Below are 25,250 nucleotides of genomic sequence, written 5' to 3'. Positions count from 1 at the left end.
CAGTATAGACCTCAGAGTATTCAAGTTGTGTGTTGAGTTGTCTCGCAAACCGCCTTGGTGTCAGATAGTGTTTTCCTAACATGGCAACTCCAAGAAGGCCTCTGCCAGGAATGTGGAGTCCCATCGTAGCGAGTGTCAACACGTAAACACCCAACAGGTCGGGGCGAGAGCCTCAGCACGTCGCTTAGAGCTGAAGGAAAACACTCAGATAGAGACTGCAGCACCACCCCTGCCCAGAGCAAAGGCTGGGTATATAGACATCACAGTAGCAACTAGTAATGCTTTTCCCTATTGGGCCGTACTTACAGTTGCTTCTGGAAGATGTAAACTCCTGGAATATACTTATACAATAATTGTGATTTGTCTAACTGCAACTTGAACCTGACTGGAATTTTTTTTTCTGAAAACCACTAATGCCACATACTGCATCTGTCACACTGTTGGATCATTTAATCAACAGATAAAAAAATCTAATTACAGTTAAAATGAAAAAAAAAAAAAAACATTACAAATAAATAATAATAATAATAATAATAATAAACAAATAAATTACTATTAAACACCTTAAAATATAAAAAGAAAAAAAGAAAACATACAATATTCATGTTTAAAACATATACATGTTCAAAACATATCTTAATACATGATTTAAATATATATTTAAATATAAAATATAATATAACAATATAATAAAATATAAATTGACTGTAGTATAATTACACAAACACATAGACGTGTACACATTCCACCTCATAACATCGGAGATGGTAAGTAAAATAAGCATCAGTCATTTGCAAGAAGCAAAATGTGCCTGGTTAATGTGCAAAGAAAGAACTAGAGTTCCCTAGTACCCTAAGGTGTTCGCCCTTTCCTTTCCACCCTTATCCCCTCTTTTGACCCCATTTAGTGACACAAGGTCTCATTTGTACCCTTAATCTGTGCTAATGTGTAAGTTAACCCTCTCATTTGCAGGGGGACATAAATGAAGGGAACAGCATTCCAGGCGAGCTGCCTTGCCAGCTCAGCATTTCACAATCCCACCCTTATCCCATGATGTGGAGTGGGGTTTGTTTAGGGGTCACTAGAGATCGGGCATCTATAAGGGATCAAACATAGTGCTTAACAGCAGTGAGAATTAGAACTCCTGTTCGTTTCAACCCAGACTCAGTTAGTATGTAGAGTATACACTCATGGCCTGATAAAAATCACACTCTCTCTCTCTTTTGCTCCAGGCACTCTGGAATAATTGACTCTTAATTATTGTTTTTATGTGATTAGAGGCTTGTTTAAAGTGAAATAAGAACAAATCAGCATTATACAACCGTATAAATTCCTGCAAAAAAAAAAAGAGCACGCTCTCAAAGCGGTGTGCGTGAAGAGCTGATTACAGCTTTTTGAAAACGCATTAGCGTCACTAAAAGAATGTGAGAGCGCATGTTTTTATTCCAGGGAGTAAATAAATCTTTTAGAATAAAGGATTTGAATCAGCTGGGCTAATCTGAGATGAGAACATTGCTACCCCCTAGTGGTTGACCGGATAATTGCTAGATCAAGCAAAGGCAGGCGCTCAAGTTCCATGGAGGCAAGAAGACCCGCATGCAAGAATGAAAAAAAAGGGAGTGGATGAAAAGGAAAAATTAGAATCCATCCATCAAACTACCAATCTTCTCTTTAAAGCTGCAGTTATTATCCAAAGTGATGTAGGTCAATCTAAATGAGTCTATCATAAGAGAATGTGATTGTTGCTGTTGTAAAGGACAGGAACAGCATGACTGGAATGAGAGAGAGAGAGAGAGAGAGAGAGAGAGAGAGAGATTCACAGACTTTTCAGCTGTATGTCATTCTCATACATTAACTTGATGCTTTTTTTTCCCCTATAATTTCTCTTGTGGCACACCTTCATATACTTGCAAGCTGTCAATTTGGTAATTTTTAGAGATATTTATTACTACTGCTAAAACTTCACTTGCTTTTTTTTGTGAAGCTTAAAGATAAAATAGCCAATGCAACTTCAGATGATATATATATATATATATATATATATATATATATATATATATATATATATTGTTCCAAAGAAAATATAAATCACAGTAAAATTTATTCAGCAAGGACACATTAAATTGATCAAAAGAGAGATTTCTGTTATTAAATTTGTTAATGCAAAAACAAATTTTCTATTATTTTTTTGGTGCTGTTTTGAACTTTCTAGTCATAAAAGAAAGCAGAAAAAAGTCACATTTGCCTCAAACATATTATGCAACACAAACACTTAAGCAATGGAATATTACAATGATTTCTGAAGCATTATGTGACACTGAAGACTGGAGTAATAGCTGCTGAAAATCCAGCTTTGCCATAACAGGAATAAAGTGCATTTTAAAATGTATTAATATGTCTTGTTGATCAAATAAACACAGCCTTGGAGAAAAAAAACAAACAAAAAAAACATTTGAACAATCGTACCACCCCCAAACATTTGAATTCTAGTGTATAATAAAGACTACTACTTCATGCTGTGCATGACTGAAAAATATATTTTTGTTTTTAAATTTTCAAATCCATTTTTGACAGTAATAATTATGTTTTAGAATCCAAAGAAAATATTTCATACATTTTTACATGATGAGTGCTCAACTTAACCAGTATAGCATGTGAAGAAAATTGCATAAACGAACACAAAGATAACATTTAAAGATTTCATCTGCTCATTATCCCAGACATCCTTATTCATCACTGATGCTATATATACACCGATCCCCAAACATGTACACGCAAGCTCACTCACGTACATTTCTACAAACACGTACACACCGGACCCCACAAATGCACCACCATGGAGCACAGCGGTATCCGTTTCCCACTTTTCCTCTCCTCTAGAAAGGTTAGAGACATTTAGAAAGCAGAATTTGGCCCCCCCGGCTACGCTGTTTGATCCTGACACGTTGAAAGAGGGTGTGATTTGTCCTGTAGTCGAGAGCACATCTGCTGTCTGACCCATATTTCCTGTGCTTTACGCAACTGATTGGAAAGACCACAGGGAAATGTGATGAGCAGGCAGCATCATGTTCTCACACAGCCAACATATCAGCGAGTCTGTGTGTGTGTGGCGGAACGGGGGAGTTCATGTATGTTAATGCATGTTTGAGCACAAACGCCTGCCTTTCCTTCCAGGTCGGCCAGAAAAGTCATTACATAAAGCCGCTGTCTTTCCACAAGCCATAACTCTGGGTCTTTTGTATCAGCCTTGCCACTATTACAAGTCCAGCCTTGCACTGTTTCCCCAGGGTTTGTTTGTTGGTGGAGCTGAGACAAATTGCCATGCCTACAGGCGCTAAACCATACTATGGGAATACTGATGGTCCTGGCCTTTACACAGAGTACTGCTTCCAGATCAGACACCGTATCACGTATCCTGCAGGAAAATCTTATCCAAACTCTGCTTCTAATAACCTGTCTGCTGCACACGGTTAATTACTCCATCACAGTTGAACACTACAGCACTGAGTCAACAACCAAAAAAATGGCTGAAATTCTCCCAGGATCAGAGTCCAGCTATTGAAGTTAGGTGCTACCGTGTTTGCATAAGGCGGTGATCTGTTGTATAAGGTATTCTGGTGTGAAGCGCCGGTGGGCATACATGCAAACTGTCAAGACCAAAACAGCCTTTAAAAGTTGATTAGGTTTTAAAATGTAATTTATTATTTTGATGGCAAAGCTGGATTTCCAGCATCATTACTCCAGTCTTTAGTGTCACACGATTCTAATATGATGATTTGCTGATTAAGAAACATTTCTTCTTATTGTCATCATCAATGTTGAAAACTTCTGTGATACTTAGTATTTTTGTGGAAACCGTGCTTTTTTTCAGGATACTTGATGAATCAATTTAATGCGTCTATGTTAAGGATTATCAGCCTTATATTGCTTATCTAAAAAAAAAATACAAAAATTAAAAGTCAATCAATCTGAAACCAGACTTTTGAATGTTAATGTATGTTTAGAATGAATGGTAGTAGAACACTTAATTTAGTTAATTTCCCATAATGCTTTCTAAATTTCTCTTCCCCTCCATTCCAAGGAATACTCCAAACCAACTTACTTTGGTGTTGGAGCTCATATCTTGTAATGTTTGTTTTCATTTTTGTACAGCAAAATGTTTTCCCATCAGATTACATTTAATAGGTTTCATTAAAAAAAATTTGTAGTAAACAATTTGAGGGTGTGTGATTATGCTAATAATGATTGACATTTATAATACATCAGAGGGCATCAGTCCCATTGTAACAGTTTCCTGCTCGGAGTCGATTTGTCCCCCCAAAGAGCTCAAAACAGCCTCATCCTTATTCCGTTTCCATTCTGCTGGCTACAGAGAGTAACTGGTCAAGGACCTCTGAAGCTGGGGCTTTCCTTTGCACTAACAATAACAGGATCTCACCACCAGATGCTCTGTGTCTATCTCTCCCTTTCTCAGTAAAGATATCCACTACACTTATTTTTCCTGGTCTCATCACTTTCGGGTGAACAAAACAGAAGAGAAAAACACCCGAGTCCCGACCATCAACAAGGGCTCCATTCATATCTTATCAAACAAGCCTGGACTCAAAAGACTCAAGGAACCTCTTTCTTTGTGGTGTCCATCCCCCATTTTTCCATGTCCTCCTGGCTTCAGCAGGGTGTCTGTGGTCCTTATCTCCAGACAGAAGGGTGAAGACTCGGTGTAGCCTCAATTCATCTCCCTGTGAAATGTGCATTAGCCTCATCAATTTGCTTAACTTACTTTGAGAGAGAGCAATCGCTGTAATTGAGTGCTCATTTAATTAGAAATCATTCACACCCACAAAACACGTTTAGCATGTCGGGTTCAGTCCCTTTCAATAAAAGCAGTCTTAAATGATTGGAGCTCGTCTGGTCCAGGGTCAGGGATGATCACACGGGTGTGAATGATTTTTATTGGAGGTGGCAAACACAGCTTGTAACGTTTACTATTCAAATTGATTTTAAAGTTGGATTAAAAATATATTGTATGGCCTTTGGTTCCATTGGCATACCTTAAAATGAGTTCCCTGCATTAATATTAAGCGTGAAATATCGAGCATGAGTAACACCCATTTCTTGATTAAATGACTTGATTAAATCAGTTCTTCTATGGTACACAAACATACAACTTAATCAGTTATGTCCATTCTCTTGAGCTGGTTCTTTTTTAGTGAATCACAAACATGCAGTGTAACCAGCAAACTCTCATTTTTGAGTAAACAATTTTTACGAGCTGATTCTTTTCAGTAAATCACAAACATGCAGCATGATCAGCGAAGTCCAGTTCTCAGCCAAATGGTTTCTTTGAGTCAGTTCTTGATTGGTTTTTGATTTGACAACCCAAGTGAAAAATAAATATGCAAATTCGTATTTGCATTACATTTATTTCATGTTAAGTATACTCCAAATACATTTTTATATGCTTAATAAAAATACTCTGCAGCTGTACTTTTGGTATGCTAAACTGGTGTTCTTAAAGCCTGCTGAATTGGAACAGCATTGCTTAATGCACTTTAAGTGTGTGAAAATAGTGCTGAGGTCCAACTAAAGACACACTGAAGTATATGTGATTGTGCAAAAGTTGAACTATTGCAAGTATACTTCTGGTACACTTTAAATATCTTGCATTTAAAGACTAATATTATCCAAAGATCATACACTTCATCCACAGTGATATTAAAAACAAATATTGGGCTTAATATTAAGAAATGTGTATAGTGCACATTTAGAACTAAAAGAAAGTTTAAATATATTTGTTTAATATTTGTTTAATTGACATGAACTGTACTTATAAAAAAAAAAAAGAAGAAGAAACTTAGATTAATTGTAGACTACAGGCTGTTGTAGTCTACAGAGGAAAGCAATCCTTGGCACACATCAAACTATTTATGGTAGCTGGATGTTTTTCAAAGGCGAGCGTAAGTATCTTATCTTTCATGTTTACACACTTGGGTGAGTTTATTATGGCTCTAAAACGAGGGAAATGCACAAGTTTAGTTCTGGCATTTCCTTCCTCGTGAGTAGTTCCCCGTCCTGTCACAAAGGATAAACACAAAAACAAGCAGCCTCCCATTATGCACAGCTGATGCTGCTCTCCTCCCCAAAACAATATCATCCTTTTAAAGAGAGGAAAACAGATGCTTGGAATGAATACGATTAGTTCTGCAGCTTCCCTGCCCATCTACACCGAACTCTCTGTGTTTATCTATGAACTGTGGTAGCTGGTTATGAATGACAGTACTGTCCGTCTACAGATTCCAAATATTAGTATTATCATCTGGAGCTTACAGGCATATCAGGTGCTGGGGAAGTATCTGCTTCAAACAAACCGAGGGTCATTTGGACAAAGAGACAGTTGTTTACCACAAAAGGCATATAAAACCTCCTCTGTGATGTGACTTCAGATTCCTGTTGCCCCCGGGAAATCTTTTTCAATTCGGCACAATAAGATTGTGTGTACTGAGACAGCTGGAGATATGTGGGAACTGGTGGAGTATGTGTTAAAGCTTTCCTGTAATGTGATATAACGGCTTGAATTCATTGAAAGCTCCCGCTCACTCACTGAAAAAAGGGGAATTTGCTAAGAATGCAGATAGTGATGTTTATTTGTGTTTCAGATGCAAGATTCACCACGGAAATCTTGCTAGTCAGTTAACAGCACAGAAGATTTGTGGATGAGGCACAATGCGCCTAATTAATATGCTAATGTCACACATTTCAATGCATGCATTTGTATGCTAACTTGGAGCTATCAAAACATTGATGGATGTACACTGTTATAAAAGACATAATACTTCTATTCAGCTAGGATGCATTCAATTGATCAAAAGTGACAGTAATAATAATGTAATGTAAATAAGTAAATGCTTGTTTGAAGTTTAGCTTTTTTTATTAAGTAAGAAAGCTGAAATATTTACCTATAGATGCCCACCAAAAATTCTTGTGACCACATAATTCACTCATCTGATTGGCTAAAATATTACAAAAACGAACATACTTAATGATGCGTCATCTCACGTCTGGACAGATGTTGCAGGTGGTTGTTGAATAATATGCAAAAATGGCAAAACCGTTTAGTGAAATTTGCCCCCAAGGCTTTTATAAGTGAGTGTCTCGTTCCCATCTTTTTTTAAGACATATTATTATCAGTTCCTTCTTCAGGCAAAGTGATATGTAATGTTTAGAGCTGTTTTGCACATCGGGGCATATATTTAGGGGAGAGACTCACTGTTGCAACTGTCAGAAAGAGCACATAACACCCCTCATTACCCATGAGTCACTGTAAAGAATTAGTGAGAAAGAGCACTTCAGAGTTTACCGTTTCCTGTTTATTAAGATATGGTGCCTTGAAGGCTGATACAAACCCTGAGAGAATGTCAAACAGCTTAAAAGATAACAGCTACGAAAAAAAAAAACCCAAGCCTTTCATTTCAGATCAGGAGAATAAACAGTCTGCTCTCAGACTCTAACCCTCGGTCTGTGACTGCCATTTGTTTAGACTTTTACACTAACAGAAATAATTGGCTCTCGGCTTCATCTATCAACTCAAAACCTGACTTTTTTTTCCGCAATTGTCAAGATAACCTTCTTCACAAAGGGTATGGAAATGATGCAAAACACCGGCCTGCCAATCACCCAAAAGCCCCCCTGTTGAATGCACCAATCTGAGGTCCTTTAGTATAAAATGGGGGGCTTGGGACTCAACGTGAATAAAGAGTGGGATTTTTCTCTCACTTGAGACCAGAGTACCTGCAGGTCTGTTGTTTGACCCATCCATTTCCCACAGCTCTGTAAGAGAAATGGAAACTCAGGCCCAAGAGAAAGATCAATCAATAGCACATGCGAATGGCCTTTTCAGATCAAAGTCGGCCAAATGTGGGCAGAGAAGCTGTCAAAACAATGGACTCCCTGCATAACAAAGTCAGATCAGTTCCTCCAAAAGCACATATTTCACAGATTAAATATAGAAGGCTTCACCAAGCATAACAAACAGTAGATTATTGAAGGCACGAGTGAGGACTGGTGAGTCACGTCTGTAGAATGAAGGTGCGACATGTTACGGCGCGGTGGAGCGGTTACCGTAACACTCCGGCCACACTCAGATTACAGTCCTGGGTCTGTGATCATATCCTTGACACCCTACGTGACCGACAGTGAAGCCCTAAACCTCTATTTCCGCTCGTGCCAGCGTGATCAGTCCCCCATCGAACCTCTGGAGGTAGTGTATCAGTCACCCCGCGGAGCAACGGCTCTGATGTTCAGACTTGGATAATCAACAAAGAAATGTTTGGAATGGAGCAACATCTTGGTCTAACAAATATGGGGATTAAGTTGCACTTCTGTTGACAGACTGAATCAATGAACCTTTGAGCCCATGACTTGATTAAAGAATTCCATATTAAAAAAAAAAAAAGTTGAGAATTTTTTGTTACAGTAAGATGATACCGTTCTGACTGAAGTTTGTCAAAAGCATCCATTGTTAAGATTCTGCTGGATAACATGCTATGACTGGCCCATAATTGGGCCTTAAAAGTACAATGTTACATTTATTTAAATAAATTTGGCATGGCTTAAAGGCACAGTTCTCATCTACTCACACACATGATTGTGTGTAAATATAATTATATCATAAATTAATAAGTTAATAAAAAATAAAAATAAAAATTAGAATCATCCTCATGTTGTTAAATACCTGTAAAAACTTACTAATTAAAATATTTTGAAAAATGTTGGTAACTAAACATTTTTGGTTACCATTGACTTCTATTTTTGGTCCCACTTTATATTAGGTGGCCTTAACTACTATGTACTTACATAAAAAAATAAGTACAATGTACTTATTGTGTTCATATTGTATTGTAAAACATTTTTGCTGCTATTGAGGTGGGATAGGGGTAAGGTTAGGGAGAGGGTTGGAGGTATGGGTAAGTTTAAGGGTGGGTTAAGGTGTAAAGTATGGGTCAACAGTGTAATTACAAATGTAATTACAGAAATTAAATACAGATGTAATTACATGTAGTTTTTTTTTAAATATAAGTACAATGTAAAAACATGTATGTACACAATAAGTACATTGTACTAAATTATTAATTAAAATGTAAGTACATAGTAGTTAAGGCCACTTAATATAAAGTGGGTCCCTATTTTTTTTTTTTATTAAAAATTGCCTTTTACAGAAACATTTGGAATGAGATGACAGTGAAAAAATTATAGATTTTTATTATTATTATTTTTGGCTTAACTATCCCTTTTAAGAATATGCTTAAAATTAATGTTCTGTACATAGTTTCAAATTGTTTGTTGTTTTAAAATACTTTTTTAATAAGGCAGGACTTAAAGTTCTTTGCACCAAGCCAGATTTCCGGCGTGCAGCGTTTGGTTGCGAAAAAATAAATAAAAATCCTACATTAAAAAATAAAAAACAAATCTTGTTGATTGATATCACTTTGGAGTCACCTTCAGTTGGTATGATCTCACTAGATTTGTAACGTTAATAATTTATAAACCTTTGCCAACACAGGAGAATACTTCAACCTATGTCTAAATCTGGCATGTATTGTACATCATGATTTCAAAATAAATGTTTCTGCATGTGGCCAAATATTAAAATGTAATGGATTTTAACACGTGGTTTAATCATGCTGTAAAGTGAAACGTCACCAGGCCATTGGCACCCTCTGCAGGTATTTGTTTTAATACATAATGTACTAAAGTTGTATAGGCATATTACATTATGTATTTTAACACATTTTGTTCAACACAATCATGTAATTTTGGGTTTTTATTTGAGCCAATTATTATTGCCTTATCATTAGTTTATATATAAACAGTCATGATAAAGCCTGGTTTTTACTTCGGTCTGTTTGTGTTACTAAAAAATATCAGATTACTAAATTGTAAAAATAATTGGTAGATTACTTGATAACCAAAATAATCATTAAATACAGCCCTAGATTAGTTAAAATATTTCTAAATACAACTGCATTGTTTTACTTTTTGTAATTAAAAGACAAATATTTTGTCATTGAAAATTAATAAAAATAGTATTAAAATATTGTCACGTTCTAGTGAACCAAGTATCTGTATTTTGTCTCATCTCGTGAGCTAAGTGTATTGTCACACCCCTAGTGTCGATAAGCAGTGATATACGTAGCTCATAATTTTCCAAGTGTATGATACAGCTTTCATTCTTCAGGTCAATGATATATTCATGAAAAAGAAAATCAGTTTGAATAAAGAAAGCAATAACTTTGCCATAGTATCCTTTCAAATGTTAAAGTTGTCCCAGTCATTGCATGCTTTTTTTTTTTGCTTTAACCCCTGCCAAGAGTTTAAGTAGTTTGGTACACAAATAGTCAAAGATAAAGAATTTTTCAATCGAGAAACTTGCTGGAAAATACATCATTTTTCCAGTGAGTTTTAAAACTCTGTCCAGTGTCAGAATCATAGAGAGAAATACATTTTTTAGGTGAACCATTACTCTACGTCTGGATCAATTATACAGTCTTATGCAACACTATTAAGTTGTGCAGCCTCTCATAAATGAAATCCTTTGAAATACAATTACAATTTATGTACATATCCCAGGAAAATATACTGGACGTGGGCCGTCAGATTGTTGATATTGCTTGACTAATTATATCTTTGTCTGTAGAAAGACCTAGGAAGTCTCTGAAGTAAATTCCCAGCAAAAACAGGTTTTTCCCTCATGTAAAATCATAATCCCCAAGCTGATCCACAATTCTCGCACTCCAGGACCGTGCCTGTTCACCAGAGGAAAAATACAGATAGATCGAAAACGCCCCAAACAGCTGCCACGCATTACTCCTGGCACTTTCTAAATCAGCAAGTCGGTCCAAGACCCTGAATGATGTGCTCACTCCCTGTCACATGTTTGGAATGAGCTGTGTGCACAGCCCATTAGCAGATTGCCTGTTTGAGACAATATACTCGTTATTAATAGACAACATATATCATATCATATATCAAGTTATCAGCTGCTTTAAATGTTGGCTCAAACTTTTAAAAAGAATGTAAAAAAAGCAAACTTTAGTACAAAAGCTGGATTATCAACATAAACTACATTAAACATGTTAGTTTCTGCTCCACTGAGACCTCATTCAAATTATTTATGAATACTGCAACCGCAATTCTATACAGCTGAACAACAATGTCAGTTTAACCGATGCTACTCTTAAGCACTTGTGGCATTATTTGTTTAGGAAGCGGGCCAGATTTAACAAAGATTTCTCTGTCTAAAGTGTAAAAAAACCCTCCCAGAGAACCTTTGCATCCACAATATCAGGTTAATAAAACCTGTCCTGTGTTGTTATCAGCGTACTGTGTTAAACTCAATAAGGCTAGCCCCACACAGACTGCCAACACAACTGAACATCTGAACTCATGATCTGTGCATACTTCCCTCAGGCTGGAAATATTTTTCCACTAAGAATTAATTAATCCCATCCAATTATCTATTTTTTTCCCAAACCTTCTCTTTTCTCTGATCAGCTACAAAGCCCCCTAAGTAGCTCATCTGAACTCATTCACAAAAATATCAAGCCTACTCTAAAGCAAAAATGGAGGGAAATCCTGTGGGTCAAAATTGTCATTTATTTTTTATATCTGAATATCCATCAAAACCCAAACAGGATTCCTGAATTCTTAAAAATAAATAGATAAAATAATAATAATAATAATAATAATAATAATAAATCAATTCAATTATACATTTCAATTACAATACATTTTCTTAGGTATTAAAATCTACCTCTGCGTATGATCTTAAGAACCTGTACTCCAACAAAAAATGACCATATAGGTCGTTTGTGCAAGCATTTATTACGACCTATATTTACGTTGAAATAAAAATAATGACAGTATTGTGTTGCGTCTGTCGTAATGAATTGACGTATAACGTTATTACCAATCAAAACGCACGTTTATTTGAATGCAATGTGTGGGCGTTTTACACCGATCTCACAGTATTTCCTACATATTTTACTACTGTAGGTGGCTTATTCGTTCGAATGACCACACCTAACCCCAGCCCTAAACCTAACCCTCACAGAAATCATGCTAAATTATGATTTATTGAGCATATACATTTTCGTGCACGTCCGTTCCCTGGGATCAAACTCATGATAGCATGATTACATATCAAGGTATAACGCAATAATCTACCAACTGAGCTACACGAAACGCAAACCAGAGTGCAAATAAAAGAGAACAAAACATTAATATGAAAACGACCTTTTGCCGATAGGAGCGCAATTGTAGTATACGCTCTGATGGGTCGTATTTTAGGGATTTGGACAAACGACCTATACGAGCGTATTGGTTAGAGAACAGGTTGGATCTTAACTATAGGGAGCCTTTTATATTACTATAAGGTTACAATTAACAACAGAGTCCAAAATCAAATTCAATTACTATTTATACTTAAATATAATAATCAACACTCAACTTATAAAATTAAATAAAAATAAAATTGTATGCCAACATTTTGTTTACAAGCTTTATTTTTAGCTTTTTCCGTGGTTGAAACACTGACTGAGCGATTACACGATACCATCAAAACCATCAAAAAGTCTGAATGGCCTGAATTTGTGGCTGTGGCTCAGTGGTAGAGCATTGCGTTAGCAGCACAAAGGTTGTGGGTTTGATTCCCAGGGAACACATGTTAGGTGATAAAATGTTCGCTTTGGATAAAAGCATCTGCTAAATGAATAAACGTAATGTAATATACAAAATTAGGGTATTACTCTATTAATGGTACAGTAGCTCAAAGCACCATGAAATTAGCCCAAATATTTAATGTAAGGGACACAGTGTGGGTAGAACTTTGTGAATGATGTGCATGTGAATTCTGTGGAGATTTGTGTGGAATTCTCTGGCAGCAGATTCCGTACAGGTACTCTTGATTTATTCTGGAAAGAATGTCGATCACGCCTGAGTTTAATCTTCATGCCTTGAACAGGAAGACCTGATATCTGAAGCAATTTCTCCTTAAAATAAGGATTTTCCTTCATCTTTGTCCTTTTTTAAATGTAGCTGATGAATGTGAGGCCAAAAACTAGATTTAAAGCTTGTCCTTCAGTTATCAGCATTGACATTGCAGGCTCAGAGGATTAGATGAGGTCAAATGTGACCCAGAGGGGCATATTTTCCTCTCATGGAAATGAGTGCTATCATGTTTAACTCTACTCACAGGCAATACCTTTCCACATCAACATTACAGAGCACCTGAAGGTTGCTATGGTAATTTGTAAAAGCTCCACTAGATTTAATACTGGGTTGTTGTGGAGTGGCAACACACACAATGCGGCTTAAACCCATAAACACTGCTCATCTTCTCCAATGCCTCAGACAGCATGCGCAGGTAATAAATCATCGATGACAGCAAGCTAAATTATGCTAAATGGGGAGAAGACATATCCAAATCTTTCTCAGAAGAGAGCACCAGGTTCACACATGGAGAAATGTCCTGGTAACAGGCAAGTCGATCCCATTACCGACTCACCTCTATGGGCTTAAGATAAGAATACTGCTGCCTGTTAATGTTGTCTTATCTGCTAAGGAAACACATTTCCTTCTCTATACAAAAGAAGCTGTGATATGACTGGAAATGGCACCAAACATGAACTACAAACAGGTTAAAAAAGAAAAGAAAAACACTATAGAAATAATGTTCTGGATTAAAAAAAAAAGTTATATTTTGAGAAATTGATGAAGTAACTAAACTGTTCAACTCAAAGAAAGGCGATCAACTTCTTCTACAAAGCAGAAAACTCTCATTCTCTCCCTAAGCTGGAGGGGATAATGGAAGGGTGGCCTAAACATCTGCTTGCAAAGAATTTATTCCCCAAATCAGTGTCATTAGATCCAGAATAAATTCTATAAAAGGGAGCAGAAAGCTTTCAGCCTTCATCAGACAAGTGGAGACATGAAGCCAAGACATAGGAGATGGGGGAAGCAGGGAGAGAGACTTATATGGCAAAAAAATCTTTTTCATTTTGACTGGATTTCAATTCTGCAAAAATGCAGAAAGCAGCACTTTGACTGATATGAAGAAAAAGTGAAGTTGATGGAATTTTACACTCTGGATATGGGAGGAACTTCTAAGGTCATCGTGATGAAAAGAAACGCATCTCATCAGCAGACTCATGCTTTATATGACCACATAAGTAGCTGAGGCGGCTTCAGAAGAGACACCATCATCTGTTCTGGAGGTCTTGCTGAATTTATGAGCAGCTTCAAAGATGATTTCACTCTCTCTCTCTGTTAGAGGAAGAGAGCGTAAGAAGAGCCTTTGGCTGGTTTTGTTTTCATGTTTTTTTTGTGTTTTTTTTTACTAGAAAAACATCTTGGAGCAGAAGGGAGTGATAACAAAATAACTTAAGCAGCTAACATGCATTAACAGAACATTTTTCATTTTTACAGCCAGTTGTAACATGATGGCTGATTTTATATGTCTACATCAGTATTAGACTTCAATATATGTGAGAAATAAGAAGCGTAGAACATAAGTCAATCTCCCTCATCAAGTACTGTACAACTTTTAAAATGATTTTCAGTCATAAGTAGCCTACTAAAAGCCCTTAAAAAAAAATGAACCCCCCCCCCACACTTTTTTTTTAACACACAAAAAGTGTTAAAACTGTTTATCTGTGCTGCTTAAACATTGCCCTGTTTGTTTAAGAATTCCGACCAGCCCAGCATAGCAACACTGGCTCAACCAATGATGCGAGATTGGGTGCAGGGCTAACCAACAGAAGACAGTAGGAATGTTCATTAAAACCAATCATTATTTTTTGCAGTTCTTTTCGGTGCTGTGCTATCAGTACACTACTGTTTGTTTAAAGGGATATTCCACCCTAAAATGAAATTGTTTTCATTAATCACTTAACCCCATGTCGTTCCAAACCTGTAAAAGCTCCTTTCATCTTCGGAAACACAATTTAAGATATTTTGGATGAAAACCTGGAGGCTTGAGACTGTGATATAGACTGTAAAATAACAGTGTCAAGGTCCATAAAAGTTATGAAAAGTCTCGTCAGAATACTCCATCTGCCATCAGACGTGCTATCTAGGTTATATGAAGCAACAGGAACACTTTTCGGAATTGAAGAAAACTTAAATAATGACTTTATGCAATAAATTCCTTAAAGTCTTCTCTGTGTCACTCCATATCACCATGCTGTTTATGCTCTTCTGTGTCCTCCACACTACAAGGATGCACTTTTTTGTTCCATAGCAGTCTATGGAAGTATAGCAGTCGATTCGGTTTGACGTTGCCAATTATGCACAATTTACACACTTCACCTTTAGGGAATTATTAAGAAATTATTCTAGACCATCTATATTTTGCAGTTAAAAACAGGAAAGAAATATGAATTTGGAATGGCACACTAGTACCTACTTCCTCCTCTGAAGTGCGCATCTGATGGACACTTTACTATCCCATAATACTGGATATTATTCATACTAGACTTTAGAGGTGCTGGTCATTTAATTAGAAAATCATCAAAAAGTTGATTTATTTCAGTAATTCCATTCAAAAAGTGAAACTTGTAAATTATATTCATTCATTACACACATGCATTCATTGTTTATTTTTATTTTTAACAACTAAGGAAAATCCCAAATTCAGTATCTCACAAGGAGGGCAAGACACAAAAGGTTGTTGCAAAAGAGGCTGGCTGTTAACAGAGGTCTGTGTCCAAGCAAATTAATAGAGAGGTGAAGGGAAGGAAAAGATGTGGTAGAAAAAAATGTACAAGCAATAGGGATAACAGCACCCTAGAGAGGATTGTGAAACAAAACCCATTAAAAAATGTGGGGGAGATTCACAAAGAGTGGACTGCAGCTGGAGTCAGTGCTTCAAGAACCACTACGCACAGACGTATGCAAGACATGGGTTTCAGCTGTCGCATTCCTTGTGTTAAGCCACTCTTGAACAAAAGACAGTGTCAGAAGCGTCTCGCTTCAAAAAGGACTGGACTGCTGCTGAGTGGTCCAAAGTTATGTTCTCTGATGAAAGTTAATTTTGGAAATCATGGTCCCAGAGTCTGGAGGAAGAGAGGAGAAGCACACAATCCACGTTGCTTGATGTCCAGTGTAAAGTTTCCACAGTCAGTGATGGTTTGGGGTGCCATGTCATCTGCTGGTGTTGGTCCACTGTGTTTTCTGAGGTCCAAGGTCAACACAGCCATATACCAGGAAGTTTTAGAGCACTTCAATCTTCCTGCTGCTGACCAACTTCATGGAGATGCAGATTTAATTTTCCAACAGGAATTGGCACCTGCACAAAGTGCCAAATCTACCAGTACCTGGTTTAAGGACCATGGTATCCCTGTTCTTAATTGGCCAGCAACTGACCTTAACCCCATAGAAAATCTGTGGGGTATTGTGAAGAGGAAGATGCGCTATGACAGACCCAAGAATGCAGAAGAGCTGAAGGCCACTATCAGAGCAACCTGGGCTCTCATAACACCTGAGCAGTGCCACAGACTGATCGAACCCATGCCACGCCGCATTGCTGCAGTAATTCAGGTAAAAGGAGCCCCAACTAAGTATTGAGTGCTGTACATGCTCATACTTTTCATGTTTATAATTTTCAGTTGGCCAAGATTTCCTAAAAATCCTTTCTTTGTATTGGTCTTTAGTTATATTCTAATTTTCTGAGATACTGAATTTGTAATTTTCCTTAGTTGTCAGTTATAATCATCAAAATTAAAAGAAATAAACATTTGAAATGAGTCTGTGTGTAATGAATGAATATAATATGCAAGTTTCACTTTCTGAATGGAATTAGTGAAATAAATCAACTTGTTGATGATATTCTAATTATATGACCAGCGCTATGTCATCCACACCATTAAAACAGACTAAACTGCTGATTGGTGTTACTGAGGGTAATTGTCATTGCACAACTCCCTACACAATATTAAATTATTGGTTTTAATTATTGGTTTGTGCGCGACAGTCGTACGCGAGGGGCTGTTGCGCACTTTTGTGTTTATTTTATTATTCAAGTTTTTATTTAATTGTTCGCCGGTTCCCGCATCCTTTTACCCGTGATTATGAAGTTTATATGGTGGAGGGCTGGTGCCAAAACCCGGGAGGAAGGAGGGACGTGCTGTCAAAGATCGCTCGCCACCCGGCTGCCCAGAGTGATTAGGAAATGAGCGACACCTGCGCCACTCACCGGTCCCGAGTCCCACGGAAGAGATCGGAAGGATACAAAAGAGGAGCAACGACAGTGAAGGACGAGAGAGGACCAGGCCTGGGCTTTTTTGTGTTTATTTTATTATTAAAGTTTTTATTTGAATATTCGCCAGTTCCCGCCTCCTTCAAGTTATTATGAAGTTTGTAATGCGTTACAATTTGATTTTAGGCTTTGAATTTAATTTGGTAACACTTTAGTATAGGGACCAATTCTCAATATTAACTCATTGCTTATTAGCATGCCTTTTATTAACATATTGGCTGTTTATTAGTACTTATACAGCACATATTCTGAATGACCATATTCTACATCCCTAATCCTGCCCAATACCTGAACTTAACAACTACTTTATTAACTATTAATCAGCAGCAAATTAGGAGTTTATTGAGGCAAGAGTCGTAGTTAATGGTTAGTTACAAGCGAGAATTGGACCTTAAATTAAAGTGACCTTTAATTTATTATTAAACTAATAATGGAACAAAAAAATAAATAAAATAAATATTAATAATAATAGTAATAATACTACTACTACTACTACTACTACTACTACTACTAATAATAATAATAATTGTGTGCTTTTCACCAAACTCAACCTTTTCCTAACCATGGTACATGGTTTCCCATCACCCTATATCATGCCAAACCTACATACTATGCATGTTTACTTACAGAGCATACTTTATCTTGTAATGGTTAAGGGGGAAAAAAATAGGATAGCCCCTATATGATAGCTTAACATTATAGTCTTTACTGACAGCATAAATGAACGGGGAAGCCCTGTTGTCCCAGGACAGCTATAAACACAGTTGGGAGCGTGTCGTGTGTTTGGCATGAACAGTGAATGATCTTTTCCCTTGTTATCACAGGAAACTGTGCAAAGGGCCTACAAATAGCTCAATGATGGGTCGATGACGTAAGGCCTAAATATACTCACATTTAAAAAAATACAACAAGTCGTAATGCACATGGAACATGATGAAAACATGGGTGGACATTTCCTATTGGCTTTGTAAAAGGGCTACATCCGTATGTACTGCACCCAGATATTTTGAGGGAAAAATGAAAAGAAAACAAGACACCACAGAACCACTGAAAATACTGCCTGAAGCATATAGCATGACATAAACAGCACCCACATCCCAGACTTCCACTGATGCAAGTACTGCAAAGTCAGTTTCATCCGAACCCATCAACACAGACTTTACAGCTCAACCATCTTACAAACAGCAAACAACACAGCTCAGCCTGAGGTACAAGCCTGGGGCGGCACCTATTTTGATGTGCTTCCTAACACTGGAAATTCTAAATCACTGTGAAAATGTTTATGTTTCAGAGATGTTTCAGTGTGGGGGCTGGCTGCCTGGGATCAACCCAGATGTCAAGACGCCCACCCTGATGTTAGCTCACACGTGAAACGCACAATCAACACTGCTAGAAAGCTATACAAGAAGGATCTACGTGTCCAAACATAGTTGCAGGCGCCCACTGATTCCCTCCAGTTCAATGCTCTCTATTTTCTCAGGTCAGGAAATGCACCCCTCTCCCCTCTGTGACATGACCCCAGGAAGTGAAGACGGAGGGAAAAACACAACAGAATGAGGCAAATATAAAACATGTGGAGCTGAAAATTCCCCAACTAATTTCTGGTCAGACAAAATCAAACCCACAGCTTTCCCAACATGTATTTTTGTCTAAAATACATCAAAATTCATTACGGTTTGTGGTACACCACTGTAATATCAAACACATTGACATTTATGTGGATCCAACATGCACACGTTACCATTTTAAGGCTTCACCTTAGTTTTACAGAGTTTTACACCAAAATTATGCCATTTATGTTAGCAACCAACATTTATAGAAACCTATTCCCTTCCTCATCATTACGATTATTGACTAAAGATTTAGGACTATTACGTTTTCTGCTTGCTCATATTTTTATATATATATATATATATATATATATATATATATATATATATATATATATATATATATATATATATATATATATATATAATTTTTTTTTTTTTTTTTTGTCTTCTCTCTTTCTTGTCTCACAGTGTCTCAGACACGTTTTTCAAAAAGACAAATGCTGATGTTGGAATGCATACCACTCTCACTATTTCTGCCAAACAAATATAAAGGAGAAATAGTTAGATCAGTATGGTAGTACTGGATTTCCAATTTAGTCATGTTTTATTCTTTCCAATTCATTTGCCAATTTCCAGTTTTATTGAAAGGATCCAAAAACATGATAAATAGTTGTGGGGTCTAGTGGTAGTGTTGCAAAAAGTGTAATTACTTTTAAATGTCGCTTTGCTTTTCAGATGACTGTAAGAAGCATTTGGAGGAATTCTGTTCAACAGTCTTTAGCATTTTCAATCATGTTATAGTAAAAAACAAAAAACAAAGGCAGATTAAATTGATTTCCAGTTAATTTATTATATTGTACAAGTATATTTTACTGGAAACCTTGCTGTTCATGGAAATTTACAGTTCATTTCTATGGGATATTCTGTAAATTTTAGTTAGCCCCAGTAACCGACAAGGGTAGAGCTTAGTGTCACCCTTATGATGAAGTCACGCTGGATCTGCTAAATGACTATGTATAAAAGTAAATGTACTTCATAGATTAATGCTCGGACTCAAAAGATATTTGACAGCAGAGCGTGACAATACTTGATGTCCATGGTGCTGATTATGAACTTCCCCCCTATATATTCTTTACTTTGATATCACTAAGCTTCAGTTCTGAATTAATTAGAACCAATTGCTATGTAAAGCCATACATAAGAACATAATTATGGGGCCAAGAGTCCAAACCCTGTCTGGATTGCACTAATCCTAATGGCAAGTGAGTCTCTGGCTTGGATGAGATCATGGAAGCAGAGATTTACACACCTGAGAAATTTAACTGTAAAAGGGGCTGATTCTGTTGCCTCTGGCAGTGTTCGACTCAGCTATATCTGCCAGGGATCACTTTACTGGGTAGGCAGTGATGACAGGCTCCCCTGAACTGTTATCACTGTTTGCACTCAGCTGTTTGTTGATATGCCAGGAATTCCTATTTTTTGTGTCTTTTTTTCTCTCCCATCAACCTTTTTTTCTACAGTATGTCAGTAAGGTGCAGAAAGACAGCTGTGATGACAGCAGCACTTCAAATTAAGTGCTGCCTTTAGACCCATACAGTTCGGTTTACTCAACTAATTGGATTCATTGCAAAGGGCATACCTCCCATTTTAAATGCAAGCTCAATAGAAAATCTTTTTCCGACATGAAGCATAACCACCGATGGCATTGACCCAGTTCTTCGTGTTAACATTAATAACTCAAGTTATTAGCTATTAAGTCTCTGAAATTGGAATATTAAGGACACTACATCTTACCTTCTGATCTCTTGAGCTCCTTACGTTGTATTGCTGCTGAGTCTTTTTTGATGCCATTACTCAGGGGGATGACCAGACTTGGTTCAGACACTGGCGCCTTAGTCTCCACTTTGGAGAAAGAGGCAATTCGCTGTAATATGGAACCAACGGTTTCTTTGTCATGGATATTGTCCTGATCTATATCATTGCTGATCTCAATCCGTCCTGACAGGGAAGGTAAGGCAGGGGCCACCTGGACCACTTGGGGCTTAGAGACCATGTTGAACTGTGGAGTCTGGGCTGGAGACAGAGGCACTGGAGATTCGCTGATGTTGGGTACTGGGATAGCTCCAGGAGGTGTGATGGGCTCTTTCTTTTCAATGATGTTCTTGTTGTTGTTGTGGGCCATGGGTAGGTCGGTGCTGTCCAGGTTGCTGATGGATGCAGAGGGACCTGCTGAGACAGTGGGACTGTTGGATAGCATGTGAAATCTTGGAGGTGGTTTAGGTGCGCCTGAGGATTCTGTCTGAGACTTGAAAACCAAGTTATCAAGGTCAAGAGGGAACTTGTTGAGGCGAATCGGATCTTTAGGTCTAGGTGACTGGCTGTTGATAGAGGAGTCTCTTGCAAAGGTACTGCTGTTCTGGATGTTATGGGGACTCCACTGCGGACCTGTATTGGTGAATTGTGATCCAGGTGAAATAACTCGTCTCATTCCTGCAGTCTCCATCTGAAAGTCCAAAGAAGGCATGGAGCCATGGTTAATGTTCATGGCTTCAGTTTGGATGACCAGAGGACCCTCCAGCTCTGAATGGAACACGTTTCCATGTGAGGAGAACTTCTTCAGGGCAGGGCTGCCTAAACGTTGGGCTTTGAATTCCCCAACACCAACAGGACTCTGGGGAGGGCTTGTGTAGGAGCAGAGTTTTGAAGAGGCCTGGTACTCCAGGCTGGAAGAGGAGCTATGGAGACTGTCGTTGTCACTTCCTGGCCCAGAAGACGAAGTGAAGCCGTTGGGGTTGAATTTGTTTTGAAAAGAGGCAGCTCGGTTGATCCCAGTATTGGCATTGATAGTAGGCTTTCCCATTGTCCCTCGGTTGAAGGAGAGGCTGGAAACCATCCTATTTCTCATAACGGGGCTCTGGACAGGACTGCAGCTGATGCTAATCCTGGAGCGATAAGGAGGAGACACTTGGTTCCCTGGACTCCTCACATCATTTGTCTTGTTGAGGATAGCACTCGGGCTGATGGGAGACGTGACAGAAGATGTAGGGGAGAATGTGGGAATCTCATTCACATCATCAATATCAAAGGACCTCTTCAGAGCTGTATAAAGAAACAAAACACAAACTCGTCAGAATTGTCAATGTCAGAAGACACTCCTGACGGCTTAATGAATAATCAAAAGCCATATCCTAAAATGAGGTCGGTTAAATTGTACTTAATAATCAAAGGGCAATTTTCAGTTCCAGAAACACTAGGCAATAATTTATCAGGTAATACATTTCTAAATAGGTGTTAATATATCAAACATTTAGACTTCTTTCATGATATAAATCATAAATCAGCTAAGACAGTCATTTCCTGTTTTTGATTTAAAGAGACACTAAAACCTTAAAAGGATACACTTCACGGTGAGGGGAGCCTGGAGCCCTCACTGAATGGATGCCTGTCAGACAGATTTTGAAGGGCCAAGCCATAATTACAATGGTGTCTGAGCAATCTTGCTTTGAGGGTGATATAACAACTGTGAACAGATATGCTTTGTTCAAGCAGCCAGGTTGTGTTTTGTAAGTCTTTAAGAGATTAGGACTAAGGTAGATGAAAATATCTGCACATACAAACCCCAGTTAATGATCTTTCATACAAAAGAGTTTCAGTAGTTTTGATATAACTAGAAATATACTAAGACCAGAGAAATGAACAAATAAATTAATTGACGATTCAAAATCCACATGGACTGTGAAGTAAAAATTGTCCATGTCACCCCTACATTAACGTTTAAAGCACAATGGCATTTGTTGTCCATTAAAAACATGTGGTAATGAAATGTACAATAAGATTGTGGAAACAGTCTCTCGTGAGGCTGAACGGTAAGTCTACACTTGGAGCATGGAAATTGTGGTGACACTGAATAATCCCCTCATTCTCAGAAGCAGCAACACAAAGCCGAAGGCAAACAGTGCTTTCCGACCTTTTCCCTTTGTGAGAGGCAGTGGCTTTTCCTCCATCACAAAGGACCAATTCAAAGACACAGTGTCAGGGGCTGAAGGCTTGGATTACAACAGCCCTTCACCGTGACTGAGAATTCCAGTGGCAAACAGTACAAATGTCCTATCAGCTCTGTGGCAGACCCAATTAGAAAGTGGAAGCTTGAGCATTTCACATAGACACCATTGCACCTTGTGAAGACAATTGGATCTGTCTAGGGTGTGATGCCATGAGTTGCTTGTGGTTGAAGACTACCACGGCTCACGTGTCATCTTTGGCATATCACACACTCAGGCACCATGACAGAACGCCAGAGGTTTTCAAACCTCTTCAGGTGCTGCCTTGTGTAAACAAGCAGATATCAGTGTGAAGTTATCAAAGCATCTCGCCCAGCAGCCCTGATTTTATCTTCGCCCGGCAGGGGGCAGGGCTGGAGCCAGGGCCGCCTGTCTTTCCATAGGGAATCCTACTAATTAGAGTCACGAAGACTACAGGCACTAAATGAAATCACATTTCACGCAGGAACAGCCCCCTCTTTTACAGTGAGGAGACCACAGACCCTTTGTTTCAGCTCGCCCCTCGTCATCTGCACAGCTGTGAAAGTTTAGGCCTAATCGAATTCCAGCAGCACTGCTGTCCATGCATTGCGCTACAAGCAATGTCATTCTCTTCAGAGCCCCAGAAGGCATTTAATATGAGAAGAACACCCTTAGGGTGCCATTTGATTCAATGGAGGGGAGGTTAAAGTTGCCGTGTGTACTCTCACAATGGCACTCAAAGTGATGGAGAAGTACACTTTTGCAAAGAAGTACACACCACTTTAGCTCACTACAGTTTTGGAAAGCGAAGAAAGTCACTTGAGGGAGGGACAGCAAACCAAGCTGCAATGTCTAACAGCTTTTTTTACGGTACAGCACATGCAAGTGTAAACTTGTACTCCCCTTTGACTAAGATAAAAAGGGGCTGGTATCAGGTAATTACTGGCACCCTGTCAAACACTCAGGAAATAATTACGCTGGCAGCCAAGCTTACCATCTTTGTGCTGTTCAATATTATTTCTCACAGCTTTGCTGCAGTTTAATCCTCTCTGTTAACACATGGAGCAGCACAATGCCTGCACAATCTGATAAAAGATAGGAACCTGAGAAGCTCCTTATTTGCCCTGCTCTCTTTTTCCTCACGACTGAGTCTCGAGACGGTCTGCAGCGTGTTATGGTTCTTTGGGAAACGGGATAGAAGCCAATGCCTGCTGTGATGATTATATGCTTCCTGTCAAATACTTTGTTTACATTCTTTCATTAAGGACATTTTGGGTCCTTTTGTAATTTCCTGTTAATAACCAGGTTCAATCCAGCTTGGGACGGTTTGTCCCTTGGAGAAAACTTTGATGCACTCATGGGCTACATAAACACAGATTCCCAATGGTTTCTGAAATAAGATCAAAAGAAATATTTCAACCAAAAATTAAAGTTCTCATTCCAAACTTGTATTTTTTTCCTTTGTGAAACACAAAAGAATATTTCAACAGTTTTTGTCCATACAATAAAAGTAAATAAGGTTCAAAACATGTCGCCAGCCACAAACCTTGCACAGTGAATATAGTTTTGACCCGTTCAAAAAGGAGCCACATGCAGAAGAATAAAAGATACATTTCCTCTGTACAAACACAGATTCAGGTTCATGGAGTTCATGGTTTCTCTACACTATCTGTTATGTTACTTTGGACCTAAGGTTTATGATGAGGGGCTGCAAGGCAAATAGGTAAAGGCCTGGGGATAATTGCAGAGGGGGTCGTCAAAGAGACAGTTGGAGGAGGTCAAGAGGACACCATACTGTCACTGATGGATGTATATTACCGATCCACGACATTTCTGTTAAACACGTACAGAGCAAATGCTTCAAATCAGCAACATTTCCAGTGTGAATGTAGCTTCTCTCTTCATTTCATAGTCCTTGAGAGGGAAAGTTTTAGAGATGCACCTATAGGGAGAGTGTATCCCTGGCCAGGCTGATGGGGGGTGGGGGCAAGTTTGGGCCTGTTGTGGTTTTCCATCCCCCACCATCACATTCCTCACAGGTATTCCCAAACGACCCCTTGAAAACACCACCCAAAGCATATATTTCAGACATTGCTCAGACCACCTCTGCTAAGGCACATCTGGAAGCTAAATTCCGAGCTGCCATTTTTAGCATTGCAGCGATGCGAATAGGGTGCTGCATGCACTCCCCCGGGGGCAATAAAAAACATATACAGCATTACAGATACTCTCTACCTTTTTAGCTTTTTTAGTTGAATTTAACTCTTCCATCATTGGGATCAAGTATAACTGCATGCGCTATTCAACACCAGTGTGAACAACATGCCTGAGCCACTTTGTGTTCTCCAGGATACCTGTGTCTTT

At 38.2% G+C, this 25,250-nt stretch overlaps 1 protein-coding gene across 1 annotated transcript in view; it reads right to left on the bottom strand.

Annotated features, from left to right (window-relative positions):
- LOC113046993 (neuronal-specific septin-3-like) overlaps nt 1-25,250 on the bottom strand; it is a 64,606-nt gene that overhangs the window by 35,918 nt on the left and 3,438 nt on the right. Inside the window, exon 2 of the mRNA XM_026208201.1 lies at nt 20,659-21,963. Within this exon, the coding sequence (XP_026063986.1) occupies nt 20,659-21,963 (1,305 nt within the window). The remainder of the gene's footprint in view (nt 1-20,658; nt 21,964-25,250) is intronic.

Source organism: Carassius auratus, chromosome 28 (assembly GCF_003368295.1).
Source record: "Carassius auratus strain Wakin chromosome 28, ASM336829v1, whole genome shotgun sequence".
In the NCBI taxonomy this organism is placed as follows: domain Eukaryota; kingdom Metazoa; phylum Chordata; class Actinopteri; order Cypriniformes; family Cyprinidae; genus Carassius; species Carassius auratus.
This window is presented reverse-complemented; position numbering and strand designations above follow the sequence as displayed.